A 17,346-nucleotide genomic window follows, 5' to 3' on the forward strand; every position below is an offset into this window, starting at 1 on the left:
GTAACCCTATTGTAGCTAACGTGGCTTTATCTACTGGTATCATAGCTAGTGTTTTAAAAAAAAAATGCACCTTGAACGAACTTCCAAAAACAAGCCATTCTCCGGAAACAGGGGCATTCCTAATGATCTTCAAGTGCATGCTTTTCCGAAACAATACAGAGGCGTGGCTTTGTTCACATTTGCTTTCGCTGTTCTACAGTTGCTCAACGAGAAGCAAGATAAAAAGTCTTTAAGTGGAAGACTGAGTTTCGCGTTTCGTACTGCCATTAAGCATTGTATCAACAGCTGGCTTCCAGCACGACATAGTGTACGTCGACGTTTGCTTTGGAACCTAGACCATTTTACATGTCGTTAGGTTGAGTGGACATATTTAGCTCCGCTAAAGCCACCAATAGACACACACCGGCAACCTAAACGCACCTCAACTGAATCACAACAGTGGTTATGACAAAAATATACAACTAATGTATTATAAGTCTGACACATATATTGTTTTGAAAATTTGGTTTAAGTCGTCGCGTCAACGAATCAATTTAACGGTGATTTGGACCCTACTTTTTTTTTACCCTTCATAACTTCGCGAGCGCTTAACCTCACGTCAGGACCTGTAGTCTGCACACTTTCAGTCAATAATAATAATGATAGCTACATTAATTCACTCTTTGAATTATCCTACATACATAAACGCTTTAATAGCAATATTTATTCAAAACGAAAAGGTACATTTTTATTAATTAATTAAAACGCAACTTATTCTATACCAAAGGTACGCAATATGTATGCCTTTGAAATAACACTGTTAATAATAACAGTCAGATGAAAGGCTATGTTAGCAGTAAAAAAAAAACAATGTCGTCGACTGAAGCTTCAGATTTTTTATTTTTTCGATGAGATGGTTTCACGGTTAGATAGCGACTGGTACAACGCACGTAGTCGGCCATTAATGGCGTGTCTCCACAACCTGCCTCTGATACCATACAAAACATACGCGTTCCCCGTATAGCTGTAACTGGTGGCTTACGCTATAATGTAAGAAACATCGAGATATTCTAAAAGAATTTGAATATAGGTTGCCGATTTCTTGCGATATACTTGAGTCCTAAAGCTGCCTTACGCTGTTTTATGTGCCATAACGATACATACGATCATTAAAGCCCAACTCGGCTTTCCTCTCCTGCTTAATTTTAGACCGGCCTTGTAAATGATTTTTAAATATTAATATCTGATAGTCGAGCGTATAGATACGCATGAGCCGAAAATAATGTACAATCTAGTGTTCGGCTTTACGAGGTCTTCTATCGACTCCGTGTACTTGGCACAACATTTCTTTGCTCACAAAAGCATTAATCACTGGGTGATACTGTCGTAAAGTGTACGTTCAGTCTACGCAATCTCCCTAGCGTCTGCAGTCTGCGCAGCCCGCCGTTACTTTTTCGTTTGATTGAGGTAAGCGCTTGAATAGACGTTACACTGATCATCAATAGGCCAACCGCAATTAATCTCAGCCCTACCTAGAACACAGGGCCTCTTTCATGATGTTAGGTATAATATGATTCAATTCGGATTTCTATACACACGCAAGGCAAATGCTCAAAACAATATCTAAACGTGTGGATTTTACCACGTTACTTTTATATATGTAGTGCTATCAAGTTCTCTATTTAGACTATTATTTGCACGAACTCGATAAGTTCGTGCAGAAATACCTTTAAAGCACTTACAGCTACACAATTTTATAAAATATTAATCAGGGCATTATGTAGACTCATGTAAACGAGTGCGAACAATTTATAAATGTTGACAAATACGTCAGGGTCTTCGTTTCGTTCCTTCATTGATATCGAACTCAACATGTTAATAAAATAATATAACCTAAGTAGTATAAGTTAACAGTATTTTTCTTACTCCAATGAATTCCTTAAGCTAGATACAGTCAGGGCATGAACGCAAATCGGATTAGAATTGAGAATGCGAACTGCTCTTGCCCTATCCATTGTACGTCAACAAGTAGGCCACGTGATATTGTAATGATCGTTAACCCACAAAGCACAAATTTATTCTTTTCTAAAAGCACTTTCTATCAAGCAAGCTAATCTAAGTGCTCACTTGAGATAACAAATAACAGAAGGCGTATAACTTTATCCCGTCTTGAATTTAAAGACAGAGGAAGCGACTGGTTTAATAGAAAAAAACATTGTTATGATTAAGTCGCCCAAGACAACACTGCTACCACCCGTCTGTCTCACACTATAATAACTAAATAAAAACTCAGTCATTTGTGTCTTTTAAGTAAGAAATAGATGCATGTAAAGAAAATGCCATGTACCTTGGGATCTTACTAGCAAATACTAGGCACATATCTTCTAGCTGTTTCCAAACGGCAAACCAAAGCCAGTAATAAAACGAACACGAACCTATCAAACATAATCAAAGCCGGATAGCTGCATGTCAGGCCACCGGCCAAACTAATTAATCTAAACTCAGAATTTAACAAACTTTGGCTTGCGTCTAGTACTGGATGTTCCTGTGGGTTTACCAGATAAGCCCGATGTTCTGACGGAACGCATGAACAAAGAGGTGTCGCGATGAATTTCTTTGTCAGCACTATCCTTATCGTTCGTTAATACATCCGCAACAACTTCATCCTGTTCCTCATTATTTATCCGCTTTGCAGCTTTTCGATCCGGGCAATCCTGCTTTTTATGCTTATTAGACCCGCAGAATCTGTAAACATACAGTTTTGAGTACAATCCGTTATATAAAATTCCATACAGCATCAAAATGTACCATATAAACTCATCTGGGCGGCAGATCTAATAGTAGCTAGTCCGAAAGATATATTATTTCAAATTATAAAGGTACTATAAGAAATAACTGGTTGGCAATGTTGTGCCGTCTGAAAAGTAACTGACTGCATTTATTCCACTGTGAGATGTTGCGATGTTATTTTGAAATAGCATGCAATATTATCCGGAAGAACTATTTCGTATATTCAATCTGACCTTACTGAATCAAAACATTTTCTGCAAGTACTAATATTTAGCAATATGTTTGTAGATGAATGAACCTAAAGTAACTGCTGAGAGAGAAGAGTTCAAAAAACCGCAGATATAATGTTGACGACGGAGTTCCCTAGCTTAATAGCGTAAACTTACCGGCAACCACCTCCTTTAGGAAAAGCCCCCTTTTCGTTTTTCGGACATTCCCTTGAAATGTGACCTTGTTCTCCGCAGACGAAACACGCGGCGAACATATATGAATCCCCTGCTACTTGCAAGCAGTTAGCAGAAGTGTGATCTGATGCGCCACATTTATAGCAGATTCCTACTCTAGGTGCTTGCGGACAGTCTGCTACCTTGTGGCCGGGCTGGCGACAGTGCAAACATGCCTGTGAACACAAACGGTACATCAAACTTATCAGATAAGAACTTCTTTTGCCCGCGCATGCACGACCATTTACTGAATCGTATCAAATGATCTTATCAGCTAATACAGTATATGTTAGTCCATGATGATGTATGTACCTTTAAGCAAAGCTTTCTATACGCCAATTCTTCTTTCCGGCGGAATCGTCTGATTTCCTCTCTGATTTCCTGTGCAGTTTTATCTTTTGCGCGCATAGCCTTCTTCATTCGATAGATTTTTCGCTCAATTTTTTCTGGCAATAAGACCATTCCTTTCTTTTCTCGTTGTTCACGCATCTTCTTCAACTGCTTTTTCTTTTTTAACCTCTTGTGCTCTTCATTCGTAATCTTGCGTTTTTTATCAGGCTCTCGGTGAATACCCTTTTCAACCGTGACCAACTGAAATCCGCGACATGAAAAGGGATACCGATAAACTGAGAGAAGTGATCGAATTGTGAGTATTATGAAAAATAGACCTTTTCCAATAATCACAGACGATCACACAAGTAAGTGGATGCAACTTAACCGACGAGACATCACCTGAAATAAATATACAGCTATAAAATCTTATCATATCTATTTGATGGTCAAGTGTAGGCATTATCCATTACAGCTTCAGAAATCCTGGTTTGTCGATTAAGGCTGAAACGCACTGTTAGGTGCTGGGGAAAATAATAAGTAAACTCCACTTTAAACAGCCAAGATTAATATGCAAAATCAAACTGCTCCTATTACGTGATAACACTCGACCTTACACCGTAAAAATTACACCATAAAAAAATCGTTCAAATCTTAATATAACGTCGAGGTCGCCTTTCGAGGCTTAGACTCTCGTTTTCAGACTGCTACAGCTGCGGGACAAATAAGTAGAAGATTATAGACAACAATAATGCAGATTTAAAATAAAAATCACTATGTTTTTAAAACATTTTAAATAGAATTAGGCTGATGGTAGATTAGAACGGTAAGGGAAATCCTCGGCGAACACTAGCGTCGCTACCAACAAAGAAAGAAGCTTATCACGGGTTGTTCGGTACAGTCCCACAGCTCTTTAGAGAAAGGAAGCCTGCATCCGGTTCAGTTGCTCAAGATTCTCCACGGTGAGACCTTCTCAGAATTTTCTAGTTCCATATGCGCTGCTCGTCGCATCTTTTGAGGTTAAAAAGTTGTAGCGCAGATGAGAGGGATAGTCGCCAAGGGTTGAGGCTGAGGTCATTAACGCCCTTCTTTATCTTTCTGTACTACGCTAGAAGAAACTGTAGGCATAATACGAATCAGCAACGATAAATAAATGCATGAGTTAGCATATGTCACCGGTCTAGCCGAGACCTATAGTGTGTTAGATGCCGCAACTATCCCATATCTCCCAAATTTAATTGCCTCGATTTTCTTTAAATTAACGGTAAGGCTCAAATTTTTGACGGCAAAATATAACCTGGCTCGGGCTTGCTGGTCATAGAAGAGACTGTTTCCATAAATGGTTGAATCATCTGCATAAGAAAGAACCTTTAGCATATTTTTGGCCTACGTATCTTATCAACTAAATCTTCAAATAAAACTGAAAAAAAAAAAACTCGTACAGTCCGAAAGAACGCCGGCAGTTCCGATACTCTACCATCGATTGTCATTCTGTTTTGCTGGGGTATAGGTGCCACTAGGTTACACAAGTTCACGGAAACACCGACATCGGCGAGTGTTTAAGATCGATTTTTCTGGAGTGAAGCCGAAAGCTACTTTAAAATCTAAAAAGAATACGTACGTATATTGCCAAAGACTACTCTATTTAATATCAACAAGTAGGATCTCGCATACGGTTTCGGTCAAATAATCCCTTCTGAATTTGTGTTCCTTCAGAGTACAACACTCACGCCCTTCGGAACACATTTAGTCTTCTTTCCAGTAGATACAAGAGAAGCTCGTTGCGAATATTTTCTTTCGCGATCCCTCGCTAAGATACCTACTTGTTTGGGTCATTTTTATATTTGAAAATAACGATAAGCATTGGGTTTTGCCATTGAAAAGAAAGCAGCCCGATATGGAGATGTTCGCTAAACGAAGCGATTCAGCACGAAGCCAGAGCTAGAGCAGCCTTGAAGTATTCGTTCTGGCTCTGATACGGCCCAGCTACCCACCTCGAGCGTAGGCTCTCCAGCGCCGAAGTCAGGAGTGACTTCCTCGGTTAACTTCAGAAGTTTTCCGTCTTAGAAGTAAGACGGAAAATTCCCGACTCAACAATTCACATTCGCCTGTTATCTGCACGTCCCACCGTACACTGAGCATTGAAACCTCCAAAGTGCGGGCGTGTTACTAAATAAGAACATACCGGCGAAGTGTTCGAAAGGCACTGATGAGTTGATGGGACACGACGTCGACCTGTAAAATACAAGCCATTTGTATAGCTGGCATTTGACCTCTCTCATAAGAATAACTTCTTGCTGTTCCAACTGTATCTTGCATTGGGTCTTGTATGCTTTCGGAGAGATCACTTTGAATGCTACAATCAGGGACTCCGACGTAGCTTGTAGTAGCCCCAGTAGCCTAAAGGTATTTTGGGCGCGACGGGGAAGGTAGCAATTGCGATTAAAACAAGGTTGATGTTTCCTGGGGCAAGCTAGATAAGGATCGCAGGGTGTCGACACAATGACGCGCACAGACCTCTACATCGATCATGTTTCACATTGAGTTATATGAGCTCGTTCTATGAGCTTCTTCGTGCCCAACATACGCGGTAATAAAAGCTTTCTTACAAAAAGAGTGACTTCCTCTTACTTGCGTTCATTACATATCGTTGGTAGAGCTTTTTGCAAGACCGACAAAAATTGATACTGTGCTGGAACTGACAACCCAGCGATGATGCTCCATATGTGTGTATCAAGAATCCATGACTGTAAACACTACAGTTCCGTCACCAAAACAACCTAATATATGTACTCTTATTCTGCTTAGTAAGTGCCATGGTAAAAGTCAGCAGCAGGTAAAGGAGTACAGGCCCTAATAAATCATTGTACGTAGGATAAAGCAGGCAAGTCTGTATTAGAAAGCTTTGAGAGTTCAAGCGATATGCCTTATGCATACGGTAAGACAAGTCTAATTAGCGTTTTGAGTACTACCAGCGCTTTTTAGGTGATTTCATCGCGCAGTAAGATATAATACTTCAAAGAATTATTTAACCTTTCTTTTTTAATGTTTTTTTCCTATACATGCTCACATAGTTGCCTCGATTACAAATGAAAGTGAATATTTTCCTGTCAATATTACATTTGGTCCAACATTATTGCCTAGGGCGTGCAAGTATAATAATAGTCATCATTTTTCTCGCTTGTAAATAATCCAGGTATGAATTGCGATTCCTCGAGACGCTAAATTATTACTTACTAACGATACCACCGATCTCCTGCTTTATAACAACTAAATAATTTGTAAGATATATATACATTAACATCTACCTTGGTGTCGGGATCCTGAGTTTCGTTAAGCTGTTTCCTTTGTTTTTGGAAATCCTGCCATGACGTTGCTTCCTCCGGCTGCCGCTTTGTCCCGTGTGTTGATTTTATACGAGCCCAGCGTGTCATTTTTCGGTTATTTAGGATGACCTGAAAATGTTTTCACAACAGTTTTAAAAATTAATGATTTAAATTAAGTAGTTTGCAACAAACAATTCTTAGTACAAAGCTTTTAGAACTCAAGAAATAGGGGGCATGCTATGATAGCCATTTATAGCTTAATTCATTGGCTTGCATATCAGTTTCAGTTTACCGTACTTATTATTCACGATTATAAATTATAAACCCCTTATAGATATATAATTATGTGTAACCAAGGTCAGTATATAAACTATCCGGCAGTCAAAAAGGGATTCGAGACTGCTCGAAAACTCAATTGAACTCGACTGACTTTTGTTAACAGTTGAGAACCCATGTATTTAGATTATGCAACCAAATACATTTGACATTAATGTATGTCTCGAAATAGACGCTATATATGGAAGATAGACTTGAGAGGTACAACATTCAGCAACTCTTGATTTTACGAAAAAATGGAACCACACTTGGAGCTTCTTCTTTCTCGGTAATTTTTCTTGATAAATCTCATATAAATCCAACCCATCACCATCGATTTAAATGTATGCATCAGGAGGTATTTTTGCGATAACATATAGCCATATCTGAAGTGTGAAAAGTATGTGCATCTTCGCAGTGCATTTTCACCAACTATTTGTCAGTCTTCCATGATGTATTCTCTAAAAAAGTGGACATTTTTTAGCTGACATACCGTGTGACACTTCCTACAAAGCGCTCGCCAGTATTATTGGTTGGCATGATAATATGAAATACGTAATCCGTAAATAAATAATTCCATTTAAAGTGGTAACCTTCCAAAATGTTACTTAATGCTCCAAAAACTTATATGGGTCCTCAACGACATATTAATTTGAAGCGTCAAAAGTAGATTGTGTATCTTTGCTAAGCCATCGTTATAATAACGAAGATCTAGCGCAGCATCGCTTATCTATGGAAATCGCCGTAAGTTGATATAGCTTACGTATTTTTAATAATAATGACAATGCATAATTATTAACGTAGGGAGAGCATGTACCTTTAGTAACGACATTACCTCTATTATCATCTAATTGTTATTTGCCCTTACGTTTCCTCAAAATACACTTATCACACTCCGATCGTATTTATAGTGGGCTGGTTCATGCTACAATAATAACACCGCCTGTATAAGTGTAATTAAATAACGAAACAAACAACCATAGGATGCATAAATGCTGCCTCTTTCTCTCCGATCGCACTGCAGAACACCAAAAATAAAACAAAAACACGACGTGAACCGCTTCAGCCTGTACTTATCTGTAAAGTCCAACAGACTACTCACATTTTTTCCTAATTTCATAATGAACTTATCTGTAATCACAAGGTTATCGCACTGAACAATTTTAGCTTATACGAAACATGTACACAATACACGAACAATGCCTGTAAAAACACCTTAAAGTCACTTTGTAAGTTGGTAAGCTTCAGTAAAAGGTGAAAATCAGCTCAACCCACACTGAAGTGCAAATAACTTCAAAGACATATTTTCTAGTCACTTAGTTATACCGGAAAAGCATAATCCTAAGTATTTGCAAATTATATCTGGCCTAGAAACCTTAACAAGCGAGGTGTTAAGTGCATAAAGAGCTATCGATGAAAAACCTTCGAATGGGACAATCCTATTGGACCAAGCATTTATTAATAAACATGAGTCTCCAAAATCAATCAATCGTAATTTTAGCGCCACAAGTCGCTGAATGAAAGGCAGCTAGCCTAATTCTCTGCCATTTAAGCACCTGATACAATATTTTCTTCATGAAGACTTTACCACTCAAACTATTAATTGCAAGAAATTTTCAAGTAATGTTGATTCGTGCATTTACGTCAGAACGTATACGACAAAATCAGACATCAGCATACCATGTCGATACAAAATCTTTATTGATAATCTCAGTCTACTCATTTCTCATACAATAATATTTTCATTGGTTTTTAGCTTCATACATCCTCAGCGGACTCTTCCAATAGCTTTTTTATTCCATTTATATACTCTTCTCATACCAATTTTGTTTCAACATACAGCCACCTCACTGACTTTTAACTACTAAGCTAATTAGTACAATATAATTGCAGTAATAATATTAACATTGACTTTTACTAATTTTATTACTGTGGTATTTTCGTTCATAGTATCGCTAGTCCAATGAGCTTGATAGTAGTATTTATCGGTAACTAATATTTTAACTAACGCCACTACAACTACCAATATCAGCTATTTAACTAACGGGTATTTTTTTACACTTTAAAAAGCGATCAAGCTGGATCTTGCGATAACTTGCCCGTATTTGTCTTGGGAACCACTTCCTGGTGAAAATACTCCCTACTAGGATTCTATTTGTCTGCAAAACTCGATAACAAGACAAATTCACAGAGCCTGAACGCACATAGCAAATGTTGGTCTTCTTGCGAATGGTTAACTTGACAAAATCAAATGCATCATGGTTTGCCAACACACGCTGTTGCGTGCAATATATATATTCTAATGTATTTTTATACGTGTAGCAACATTGCACACTGTATTGCTTCCCTCACTTCATACATATTTAACCCGTATTGACTTAGTGCTCTATACAGATAATTTATATATGTTTTATTTCTTGCCCAAATTTAGTTAGCCCGAGAACAAAAAAGGGTGAATAATGATAATAAAGACTAAAAGCGACGAGGTCGACGCATCATCGGGGCGCTTCTTGGGCATCAGCTCCATCTTCTTGTATATCGCCAAGAACAGCTGACAATTGCGACGTGTGGCAGCTAGCATGGAATGAACCCCAATCAATTGGACCAGGAGGGGCAAATGGGAAGGAAGAGGTGATTACGTTCATTTTTAAATCTGAGCCGGGTTTTATCAAACGCGACGTTCGACGCGCGTTTGCCAAGAATTCATCGGAAGGCAGTCGTTTCTTATTGCAATTGCGAAGTTGCACGCCTTCCGATTGCGCATTCATGTTTAACGATTCCAATTGCTTGTTCAATGATTCAATGTCCTTGGCGACTCGGAGATGAAAGGTGAACAGCATCGCAGGATCGCCATTGACGACTTCCGATTTCGGAATCCAACGGAAATAGCACTGCGACCATAAGTCGAGACCTTTAACCGTATAGTCTAATTCTAATGGATTTTCCTTTATTCGAAAATTATTACTGAGAAGGTAGAAGGGATTTCGGAACAGCTCAAGGTCTTGTGGGCCCAACCAATCGGACCAGTCAAACAAGCGCCGATACATCGACCCGTTCTGCTTTGCCTTACTTCGCTCCTTGTGATTGTTAAATACGAAAGCCTCATAGAGACTAACAAGGCAATGATCCCACATGCGACAGAGAAAAGTCTCCGAAAATTCAAAACAGGTCGGAAATTGCTGTAACAATTGCCACACACAATCAAGGAAAAGTAGATACATCGGCGCAGGCTCTAGCGGCGTGTTGTTACAGCTAATACCGCGGATATGCCCAAGTCGTTCCGCAAATGGATGTCCCATAGCTACCCATTCCCGACTAATCAAGTTCTCCAGACCTCGTAGCGTTCGGCACCGGGGATCCAGAATCACTTGCACTAAAGAACAAATTACGGCGCACATATCCACTCCAGTTCGTTCACGAACTAAAACGAATTTATACTTCGGGTCCACCGCAGCAACCGCGACCTTTTGAGCCTCTTTAAGGCATAACGACACATTTGTTAGCCAGCGGGTCTCCTCGATCCTAGACAAAAAGTGTGCATCAATTTCATCCAATTCTTGCATGTTACTTGGCGTACACATTGCCATTAGTCGAGTATAGCTCTGCTGGATCTCACGCACTCCAGGACACGAAAGTTCGATATCAAACTCCTCCAGCTCAGAGCGTTGACACTCGAGTAAACTGAGATAACGGGAGTCTTTCGAACTTGACGAATCCGGCGATGAGCCGCGAAGAAGATGTGTCGAGCCTTTTGTGAAGCTCCACACAAGTACCCGATGATCCTTATAATGTTTAGATTCGATATCCAATTTGTGATCCGTAATATGCTTCGGTATAGCAAATCTTCGTGGCAAAGATTCACTGAAACTGAAACTCTTGTTTAGGTCGGTCACTCTAAAAGCGTCAGTGGCATTGCAGCGCTTTAGTTCCGCTTCCCATTCGGCTGCCGGATCATAGCATGATAAAAAGTCATCTGTGATTTTCGATATCTGCATTTTCGAGCCAGCGACGGTCTGTTGGAGCGGCTCTTCGAACCCAAACAGCCGGTCAGGCGAATTAACGAACGGATGGCGACCGAGATAGTCCAACGCCTTGACCACATCTTCGGCCGGCGAAAAGCGGAACGAGAACGTGAACACTCGAAAATCCTTGCAAATAATTTGGATAGTTTCCACGGGTACGGCAAGCCCCGCCGATGCGCCTAGCCGTTTGCGTCGACCGCCACTCAGCTGCTCGACGCTTTCGATGTTTGTGAGACAAACATCAAACGCCCCCAGGGGCCACGACTCGTCTGTGCCGATTTCCAGCAGCTCGGAAAGATTCTTCATTGGTACGAAGCTAAGCTTCAAGTTGGTACAATACAACGCACCATTAACGCCTGAGTTAAGATCGCCGAACGTGTCGAACTTGAGCACTCTGGTAACAGTGTTGAGCACAACTTCTTTAGGCGATAAACGCGGTTGGCAGCAGTCCTCGAGCCAACTGACTGCCGAACTCGCCATATCCTCGTCAGCCTGTGACAGTGGTGTAGTTGTGCTAGTTGGCGGTGTTTCACCTTTCCTCTCTTCAAAGTTAATATACGAAATAAACGATCCGCTACTTTTACTAAACTTTACAGAATTCATTGTGCTGTCGACCCACTCTTGCCCTAACACCACACACATATAGTGGATGGGAAATTAGACGACAACGCTAATCATAATTAGAGAGAAGGCCGCACTTCCTATTTACCAGAATTGTTTATAGTCCCACCACAAATGATGACTGCTCGGTAGAAATTGGGCTTAAGTGCGTCAGGCTCGCAAGCGCGTCGATCTATCACTTTCAGGTAAGCTCAGATTTTTCCAGGAGATGTACTCGCCTCAACTAAATAATATTCGCTGCAACTGCTATGCACCAGTGCGCTTTCGTAAGGCAGTGGAACATGAACAGTTCCTTTCACGGCGAATAACACAATATGGTGTGACAAGCGGGGGTTTCGTTTAGCAGACGCCATCAGAACTAAGAGAGAGAGAGAGAGAGAGAAAGGAGCTTCTATCGCTCCTTTCAAACGCCCTGAATGAGCTGAATGAGCACTTATTGCACTCTATGAAGCTGAAAAAATGAATGATCGTACATACAGATTAAAATTGAACGAAGACATTTTCTGATGCCGATTACACCGATTAATTATGCTCGACCTCCAATGTGACGGCAATTGTCTGCCTAAATGACGAAAAAGTTCACCAAAACAACAACCACGCTCAAGACAGCAATAGAAACCATGCATTACCTATAAAAATAATCTATACAAAATATAATCTAAAAATTTAACAATAACATTCTTCCTAAACTCTGCGTAATGTAACTCACCCTTTTAACGTGCACAACTGACATGCAAGCTTAACACTTCAACGAACACCTTGAAATTTACTTCAGCATATGAACACAAGATTAGTACACAATTTCTCTGCATTAGAACAAAGTCGAATCATAGATACCGCAGCAGTTCGGCATGTGTCGACGCATGTGCTCAAATGTTGGTAAACACACGAACCGGTACACTAGAAGCGCCATTGTTTTTCTTGCTTTTAATATTGTTGAAGTCGCCGAATAGAACAGGTAGTAGGTCGAAATCACAGTCATCATTGGCTGAGCGAGTCCGTCATCAGATCCACCCATACATCCATTGCTTGACTGCCACAACGAGAGCTACAACTACTCCGTGAAACTGGTTGGTTGACTAGTTGGTCGTCCGCTTGTCGTAATGCTGCTGCTGCAAGCCCGCGCCTACGTCGGACGACCGCCGTGATCGCAAAAGATCGTGCGATTAAATCGCACGCTTAGCGTGACACCGGGTGTTGTTCGCCACATGGATTGCAATTGATACCACAACGGTAACTGATGCGGTCGACGGTTGGTCAGTCTACCCAACAAACCTGCCGACTGATTCCAAGTGAGTTTTTGCCACTTTACAAAGACAACAACACTATAGCGAATATAATACATACAATAACATGGTTTTGACGAGTAGCGCTAAAGGGCGCACTTCGCGACAACTATTGCTACAGGTTACAATGATGATGACAGTTGTGGTGCTTAACTACTTGCACATTCTATATATATATATATATATATATATATATATATATATATATGGACTCTACCTTGTGTGCAAGACCTTATGTCGTAATACCAAGATACGAGCGCCTTAATACTGAGATAATGCCAAGTGAATATTTTACGTGTAGACAAGTCCAAAGCTCCTATTACAGGACGTGTACAGGAAACAGGGCTGCATTCTAGGAGGGTGATAGTGCCTCCTAATTGAACTGTTGAATGGTTATTATTGTTTGGGCTGACTCGCGCACCGCGCTTTTTCGCCGGTTGCGCGGAAAGCTTCGCGCTTCGCACACTGGATAAAACGAATTAGCGGGAATGATTTTTCTGTAGCTTATTTTTAGTCAACCTTTGAATAAGCCGGAGGTGATAATATTCTTATATAAGTCATAAGAATAGTGCGGCTCTTCAGAATAAAATCTATTCAGCATTCTACTTTACTTTATATTCAATACACATTGTTATATTATTGGTGTTACTAATAATGGTGAATCACGTCCATAATGCCAATTTCAACCTAGAGCAACGTATGTCCCCAAAATAAGGTATATGTATTGGGTTTGGCAATTACTGGTTTGAAGATGAACCAACTGTGAGTTTAATCAGTGTGATTGTTAAGAAAATCGGGTAATACCCACGACTACATTAACTAATACGCAAAAATCTGCAGGTGGTAATTATCGAGCTATTACCCCTTTTTTGCGTTTTGCGAGGCTGACTGCGAAAACACTGATGCGCACTTGAAAATCGAGTACTGTAGGACAATCTTCAGTACTAAAACGCGTATGCCTCAATCTTTGGGTTGGGGTATGAAGCCCTGGAACTGCTTTGGCATTACATCAAGACGTCCATTTTCCCTAGTCAGTGACCTACTGTTGCAGTCCTGAATACCTTTGAGACTTCTGCTTACTATAGCCGCGGATTTGGTCTCATTTTGGTCCGCATCAGGGGTTTTGATATATACTTTGTCTTCCTATACTCATCATACCTACTGGGCACTCCTACGCCCCCTGTAGGAGGTTAGGAACCCTTGCCCTTTACGACGTTGAGAAATCCTGCCTCACCCGCTGGTCGAGGCCCTCTGGGCCGGCGCCTTACCTACATTACATGCATTATATATATTTGTTAATTTACTTTATTTGAATTATATTAGGTTTGCTGCGAAATATTTTAAAGCTTAAATTTGTGCACAAAACAGACATGAAACGCTCACTGTCTGCTTAAGTTTTGGACTGACATCTCGACATCCGATTTTTTTTGTGTTCCAGATTCAAAACGTGACAGATATCGATGCCGTCGAAGGCCTTGACTGCTGCCGGGTGCGGCAGTGTGTTGTCGTTCCTGCCTGATGAGACCACGTCATTAGCTCCCGAGGTGGACGCTGTGGCTATGGACCATACGTATGCCCGCTCATGGAACTCTCATCCGGTGTCGGTTCATGCGCGTCCCGCCACGTTACTCTTCGTGAACAGCAAAGACCAGCAGATAGGCTCTACAGAGCGTTTGGGCCGCGTGGGCAAGGAGCTTTTCATCGATGTGGAGTCAGTAGCAGAACGAACTGGCCCTTCGCTGGGCGCCGCATCCGAGCAAGCAAAGTGCAAGGCTCTCATTGACGAAGTGGAGAGACACGTAAGGACACAACAGAAATGCATACCCGATGAGATATGGGATGAAGAACGTATCTCGCGTCACGGTTGGACTCGAACTCAGATTTCACTGTTTGATCGAATGTACAAGATACTTGACATGGAGCGGGTAGCCAGACTTGCGTATGATGGTAGCGCGAACGAATTTGTATCTCGCAGGATTTCGCTGGACAAAGCGGCTCGACGTGTGAGACAGCTTTATGTAGACGTACACTGGGAGCAGGTGCTTCTGCAATGGCTTCATGCCACTATCATTGAAAACCTTCCGGTCAGCTATTGCAGTAGCTATGTCGAAATTCTGCAAACACTCAACGCAAAAATTCCGTCACTTGTTCAGCGCCTGTTTTCTCGATGTTCGGGAGGTTTCTATAAATCCTCTACTGCTAACGACTCCTTACTGCAACTATTGAAACGGCCATGGGATCCAGCTGCATCGTTGCTAAGTGTAAATCGACCGAAGAAGCTTCCCGGCCCTCCCATATTTATTGTGGTGCCAAGTGGTTTAACCCAGAACCCACATTTTGCTCGTGTAAAATTTTGGTACAATCATCTAGCTCATCTAGGAAAACTAATTACAATTCCGATTCCTATCGTGAACGAGCCTTCGGTGACAGTGGCTAAACAACTTGAAGTTACGGTGAACGCTGTCAAGAGCAAGATCGGCGAGGTAAAGACTGCGTTCCCTCAGAGACCCATTATTCTTGTTGGCTGGAACAGTGGTGCACTGGTCGCACTTCAAACCTCTCTTATCGAGTCGGTCTCTGCTGTCGTTTGTATGGGATTCCCAATGACTGGTCTGCAAGGACCAAAGCAGCTTGACGACCCTATCCTTGACTCACGAACACCGATCCTTTTTTGCGTGGGGCAATTCGATCGATCGTGCAGCTTGGATGATCTCGAGGATTTCCGTGGCTATATGAAGTGTGAAACTGGTGTTGTAGTAGTCGGCGGTGGCGATGCCAATCTACACATGAGTACTAAGCATAAGCGATTACTCGGCATGACACAGACTATGGTCGACCGTTGCATCGTAGAAGAGATTTTTAATTTCCTCAATCACGCATTAAGCAGCATTACCAGTCCACCGCCACCACCACCAGGTTCTCCTGTGCCCCCAACACCTGAGAAGAAAACCACAGGTCCCACCGAGCCGTTACCCCCTTCGTTGGTAATCAAACCTGACGGGCCACCAACACCCGCTAATCCTCGCAAGTACCGTAAACGGGAACGTAGCCAAGACGACGACGGAACAATGGGAAACTCAAACGCGAAAAGGGGTCCTGGACGACCTCGAACATCAAAACATTCAAGCACTCAGAGTCGAGCGACTGGATCGAGCTCAAAGACGAGTCCTGTGCTCGAGCCATCGCAGACAGTCACCCACGCTGCCGCAACAACTGCAACCAGCGTACTCACCAAGGATCTACCGAAATCGAACATGCGGCCAGTTACAGCTCACGTGAGAAAGAGCGATCAGCAACAGCCACACTTTCTAGAAGGGACCCACCATAATTCCCCACCAAAGAACCCGATCTCAATAGGCAAAATAGGCAGTCTAAGCGGGCTTGGCTCGCAGCAGGGCTCGTTAATGGTCTCGCCGGTAAAGGAGGAACACAGAATGGTCAATCCGCAGGACGTGCTTGGAATGGCCCCGGTTGATCGATAGCTAGCGTGTAGGTAGCTGACGAATACGATGAAACTACTGCCAGCTGCGAAACTCGAACGCTGGCATAAATGCTTGGCCCCAAATTTCGGTAAACTTAGGTGGCTACGCTAGTGAAAAATATCGATGGTGGTTGTTTTTATTCTCACGTGACCATATCTGACTGGAGAGCCTTGGTTGTGTCGCCGATTGGGGATTGTTTGACAGTGGCCGCCAGTGACTGCGAAATGCGCAGCAAAACGGAGATAACCTCGTGTATTAAAGATACGGGGCGGCATCATACCACAACGCTAGACTACTATATAATTATGTGCCATGCATACGTTATCTCAGAATTGTAAGCGAATCGCGTCATTGTTATTGTTAATCGTCGACACTTAAATGATGTCGTGTGCATGTGCTATTCAATCTCAACACTATTTAGCTAATGATAAAATATGTTCAACGAATTTAATAAGTTTTTGATGTATATATTATTTGTGTGAATCTATAAAACTTCGAACAACGAGTTGTTATTCTTAAAATTGCAGTTTGTCTTTATTACATAGAAAGAGGCACAGGCATTCCAAGACTACTTTATTGTATTTTTACCATATTGTTGTTGGAGTTCTCTCTACTTATAGGTCTCACCGTGCGCGCGAGCTGAGTAATTGAATCATTTTACGCTCAGTGTCTGCCGGTATCTTTTTTCGTGTTCTTATCGTTACTGTAAAAATATTTAAAATAACTGACGACTATGACACAAAATGGAACGA

At 41.5% G+C, this 17,346-nt stretch overlaps 3 protein-coding genes across 6 annotated transcripts; 1 reads left to right on the forward strand and 2 right to left on the reverse strand.

The window, feature by feature from the left end:
- Positions 1 to 855: 855 nt before the first annotated feature.
- LOC111254975 (zinc finger CCHC domain-containing protein 9-like) lies at positions 856 to 12,694 on the reverse strand. Of its 4 annotated transcripts, none has more exons than XM_022816493.2 (5): positions 12,536 to 12,694; positions 6,851 to 6,997; positions 3,525 to 3,803; positions 3,156 to 3,388; positions 856 to 2,724 (listed from the first exon to the last, which is right to left on the reverse strand). In XM_022816493.2, the coding sequence occupies exons 1-5, from the start codon at positions 12,557 to 12,559 to the stop codon at positions 2,481 to 2,483; spliced, it is 927 nt and encodes a 308-aa protein (XP_022672228.1). In that variant the 5' UTR covers positions 12,560 to 12,694; the 3' UTR covers positions 856 to 2,480. The 4 variants fall into 4 exon arrangements, with proteins under 4 accessions (XP_022672228.1, XP_086832443.1, XP_086832442.1 ...); XM_086976317.1 differs by lacking the exon at positions 12,536 to 12,694 and adding an exon at positions 12,304 to 12,327; XM_086976316.1 differs by lacking the exon at positions 12,536 to 12,694 and adding an exon at positions 12,045 to 12,173.
- Positions 8,861 to 11,917, reverse strand: LOC111254971 (myotubularin-related protein 10-B). The gene has a single exon (XM_022816486.2). It carries the CDS (start codon positions 11,845 to 11,847, stop codon positions 9,679 to 9,681), a length of 2,169 nt encoding a protein of 722 aa, XP_022672221.1. The 5' UTR covers positions 11,848 to 11,917; the 3' UTR covers positions 8,861 to 9,678.
- Positions 12,695 to 12,834: 140 nt separating the features above from the next.
- On the forward strand, positions 12,835 to 17,115 carry Rcd1 (Reduction in Cnn dots 1). The gene is made up of 2 exons (XM_022816487.2): positions 12,835 to 13,118; positions 14,551 to 17,115. Exon 2 carries the CDS (start codon positions 14,573 to 14,575, stop codon positions 16,592 to 16,594), a length of 2,022 nt encoding a protein of 673 aa, XP_022672222.1. The 5' UTR covers positions 12,835 to 13,118; positions 14,551 to 14,572; the 3' UTR covers positions 16,595 to 17,115.
- The last annotated feature ends 231 nt before the right edge of the window (positions 17,116 to 17,346 follow it).

The sequence above is a fragment of the Varroa destructor genome, unplaced genomic scaffold (genome assembly GCF_002443255.2).
Source record: "Varroa destructor unplaced genomic scaffold, Vdes_3.0 BEIS01000007.1, whole genome shotgun sequence".
Taxonomy (NCBI): domain Eukaryota; kingdom Metazoa; phylum Arthropoda; class Arachnida; order Mesostigmata; family Varroidae; genus Varroa; species Varroa destructor.

Coding starts and splice junctions, on each gene's coding strand:
- LOC111254971 (XM_022816486.2), bottom strand. CDS start 11,847: ATGTGTGTGGTGTTAGGGCAAGAGTGGGTCGACAGCACAATGAATTCT.
- LOC111254975 (XM_022816493.2), bottom strand. CDS start 12,559: ATGTCAGTTGTGCACGTTAAAAGG. Junction 6,998..12,535: donor CAGTTGTGCACGTTAAAAGG/GTGAGTTACATT, acceptor AAACATTTTCAG/GTCATCCTAAATAACCGAAA. Junction 3,389..3,524: donor ATAGAAAGCTTTGCTTAAAG/GTACATACATCA, acceptor TTGTGTTCACAG/GCATGTTTGCACTGTCGCCA.
- Rcd1 (XM_022816487.2), top strand. CDS start 14,573: ATGCCGTCGAAGGCCTTGACTGCTGCCGGGTGCGGCAGTGTGTTGTCG.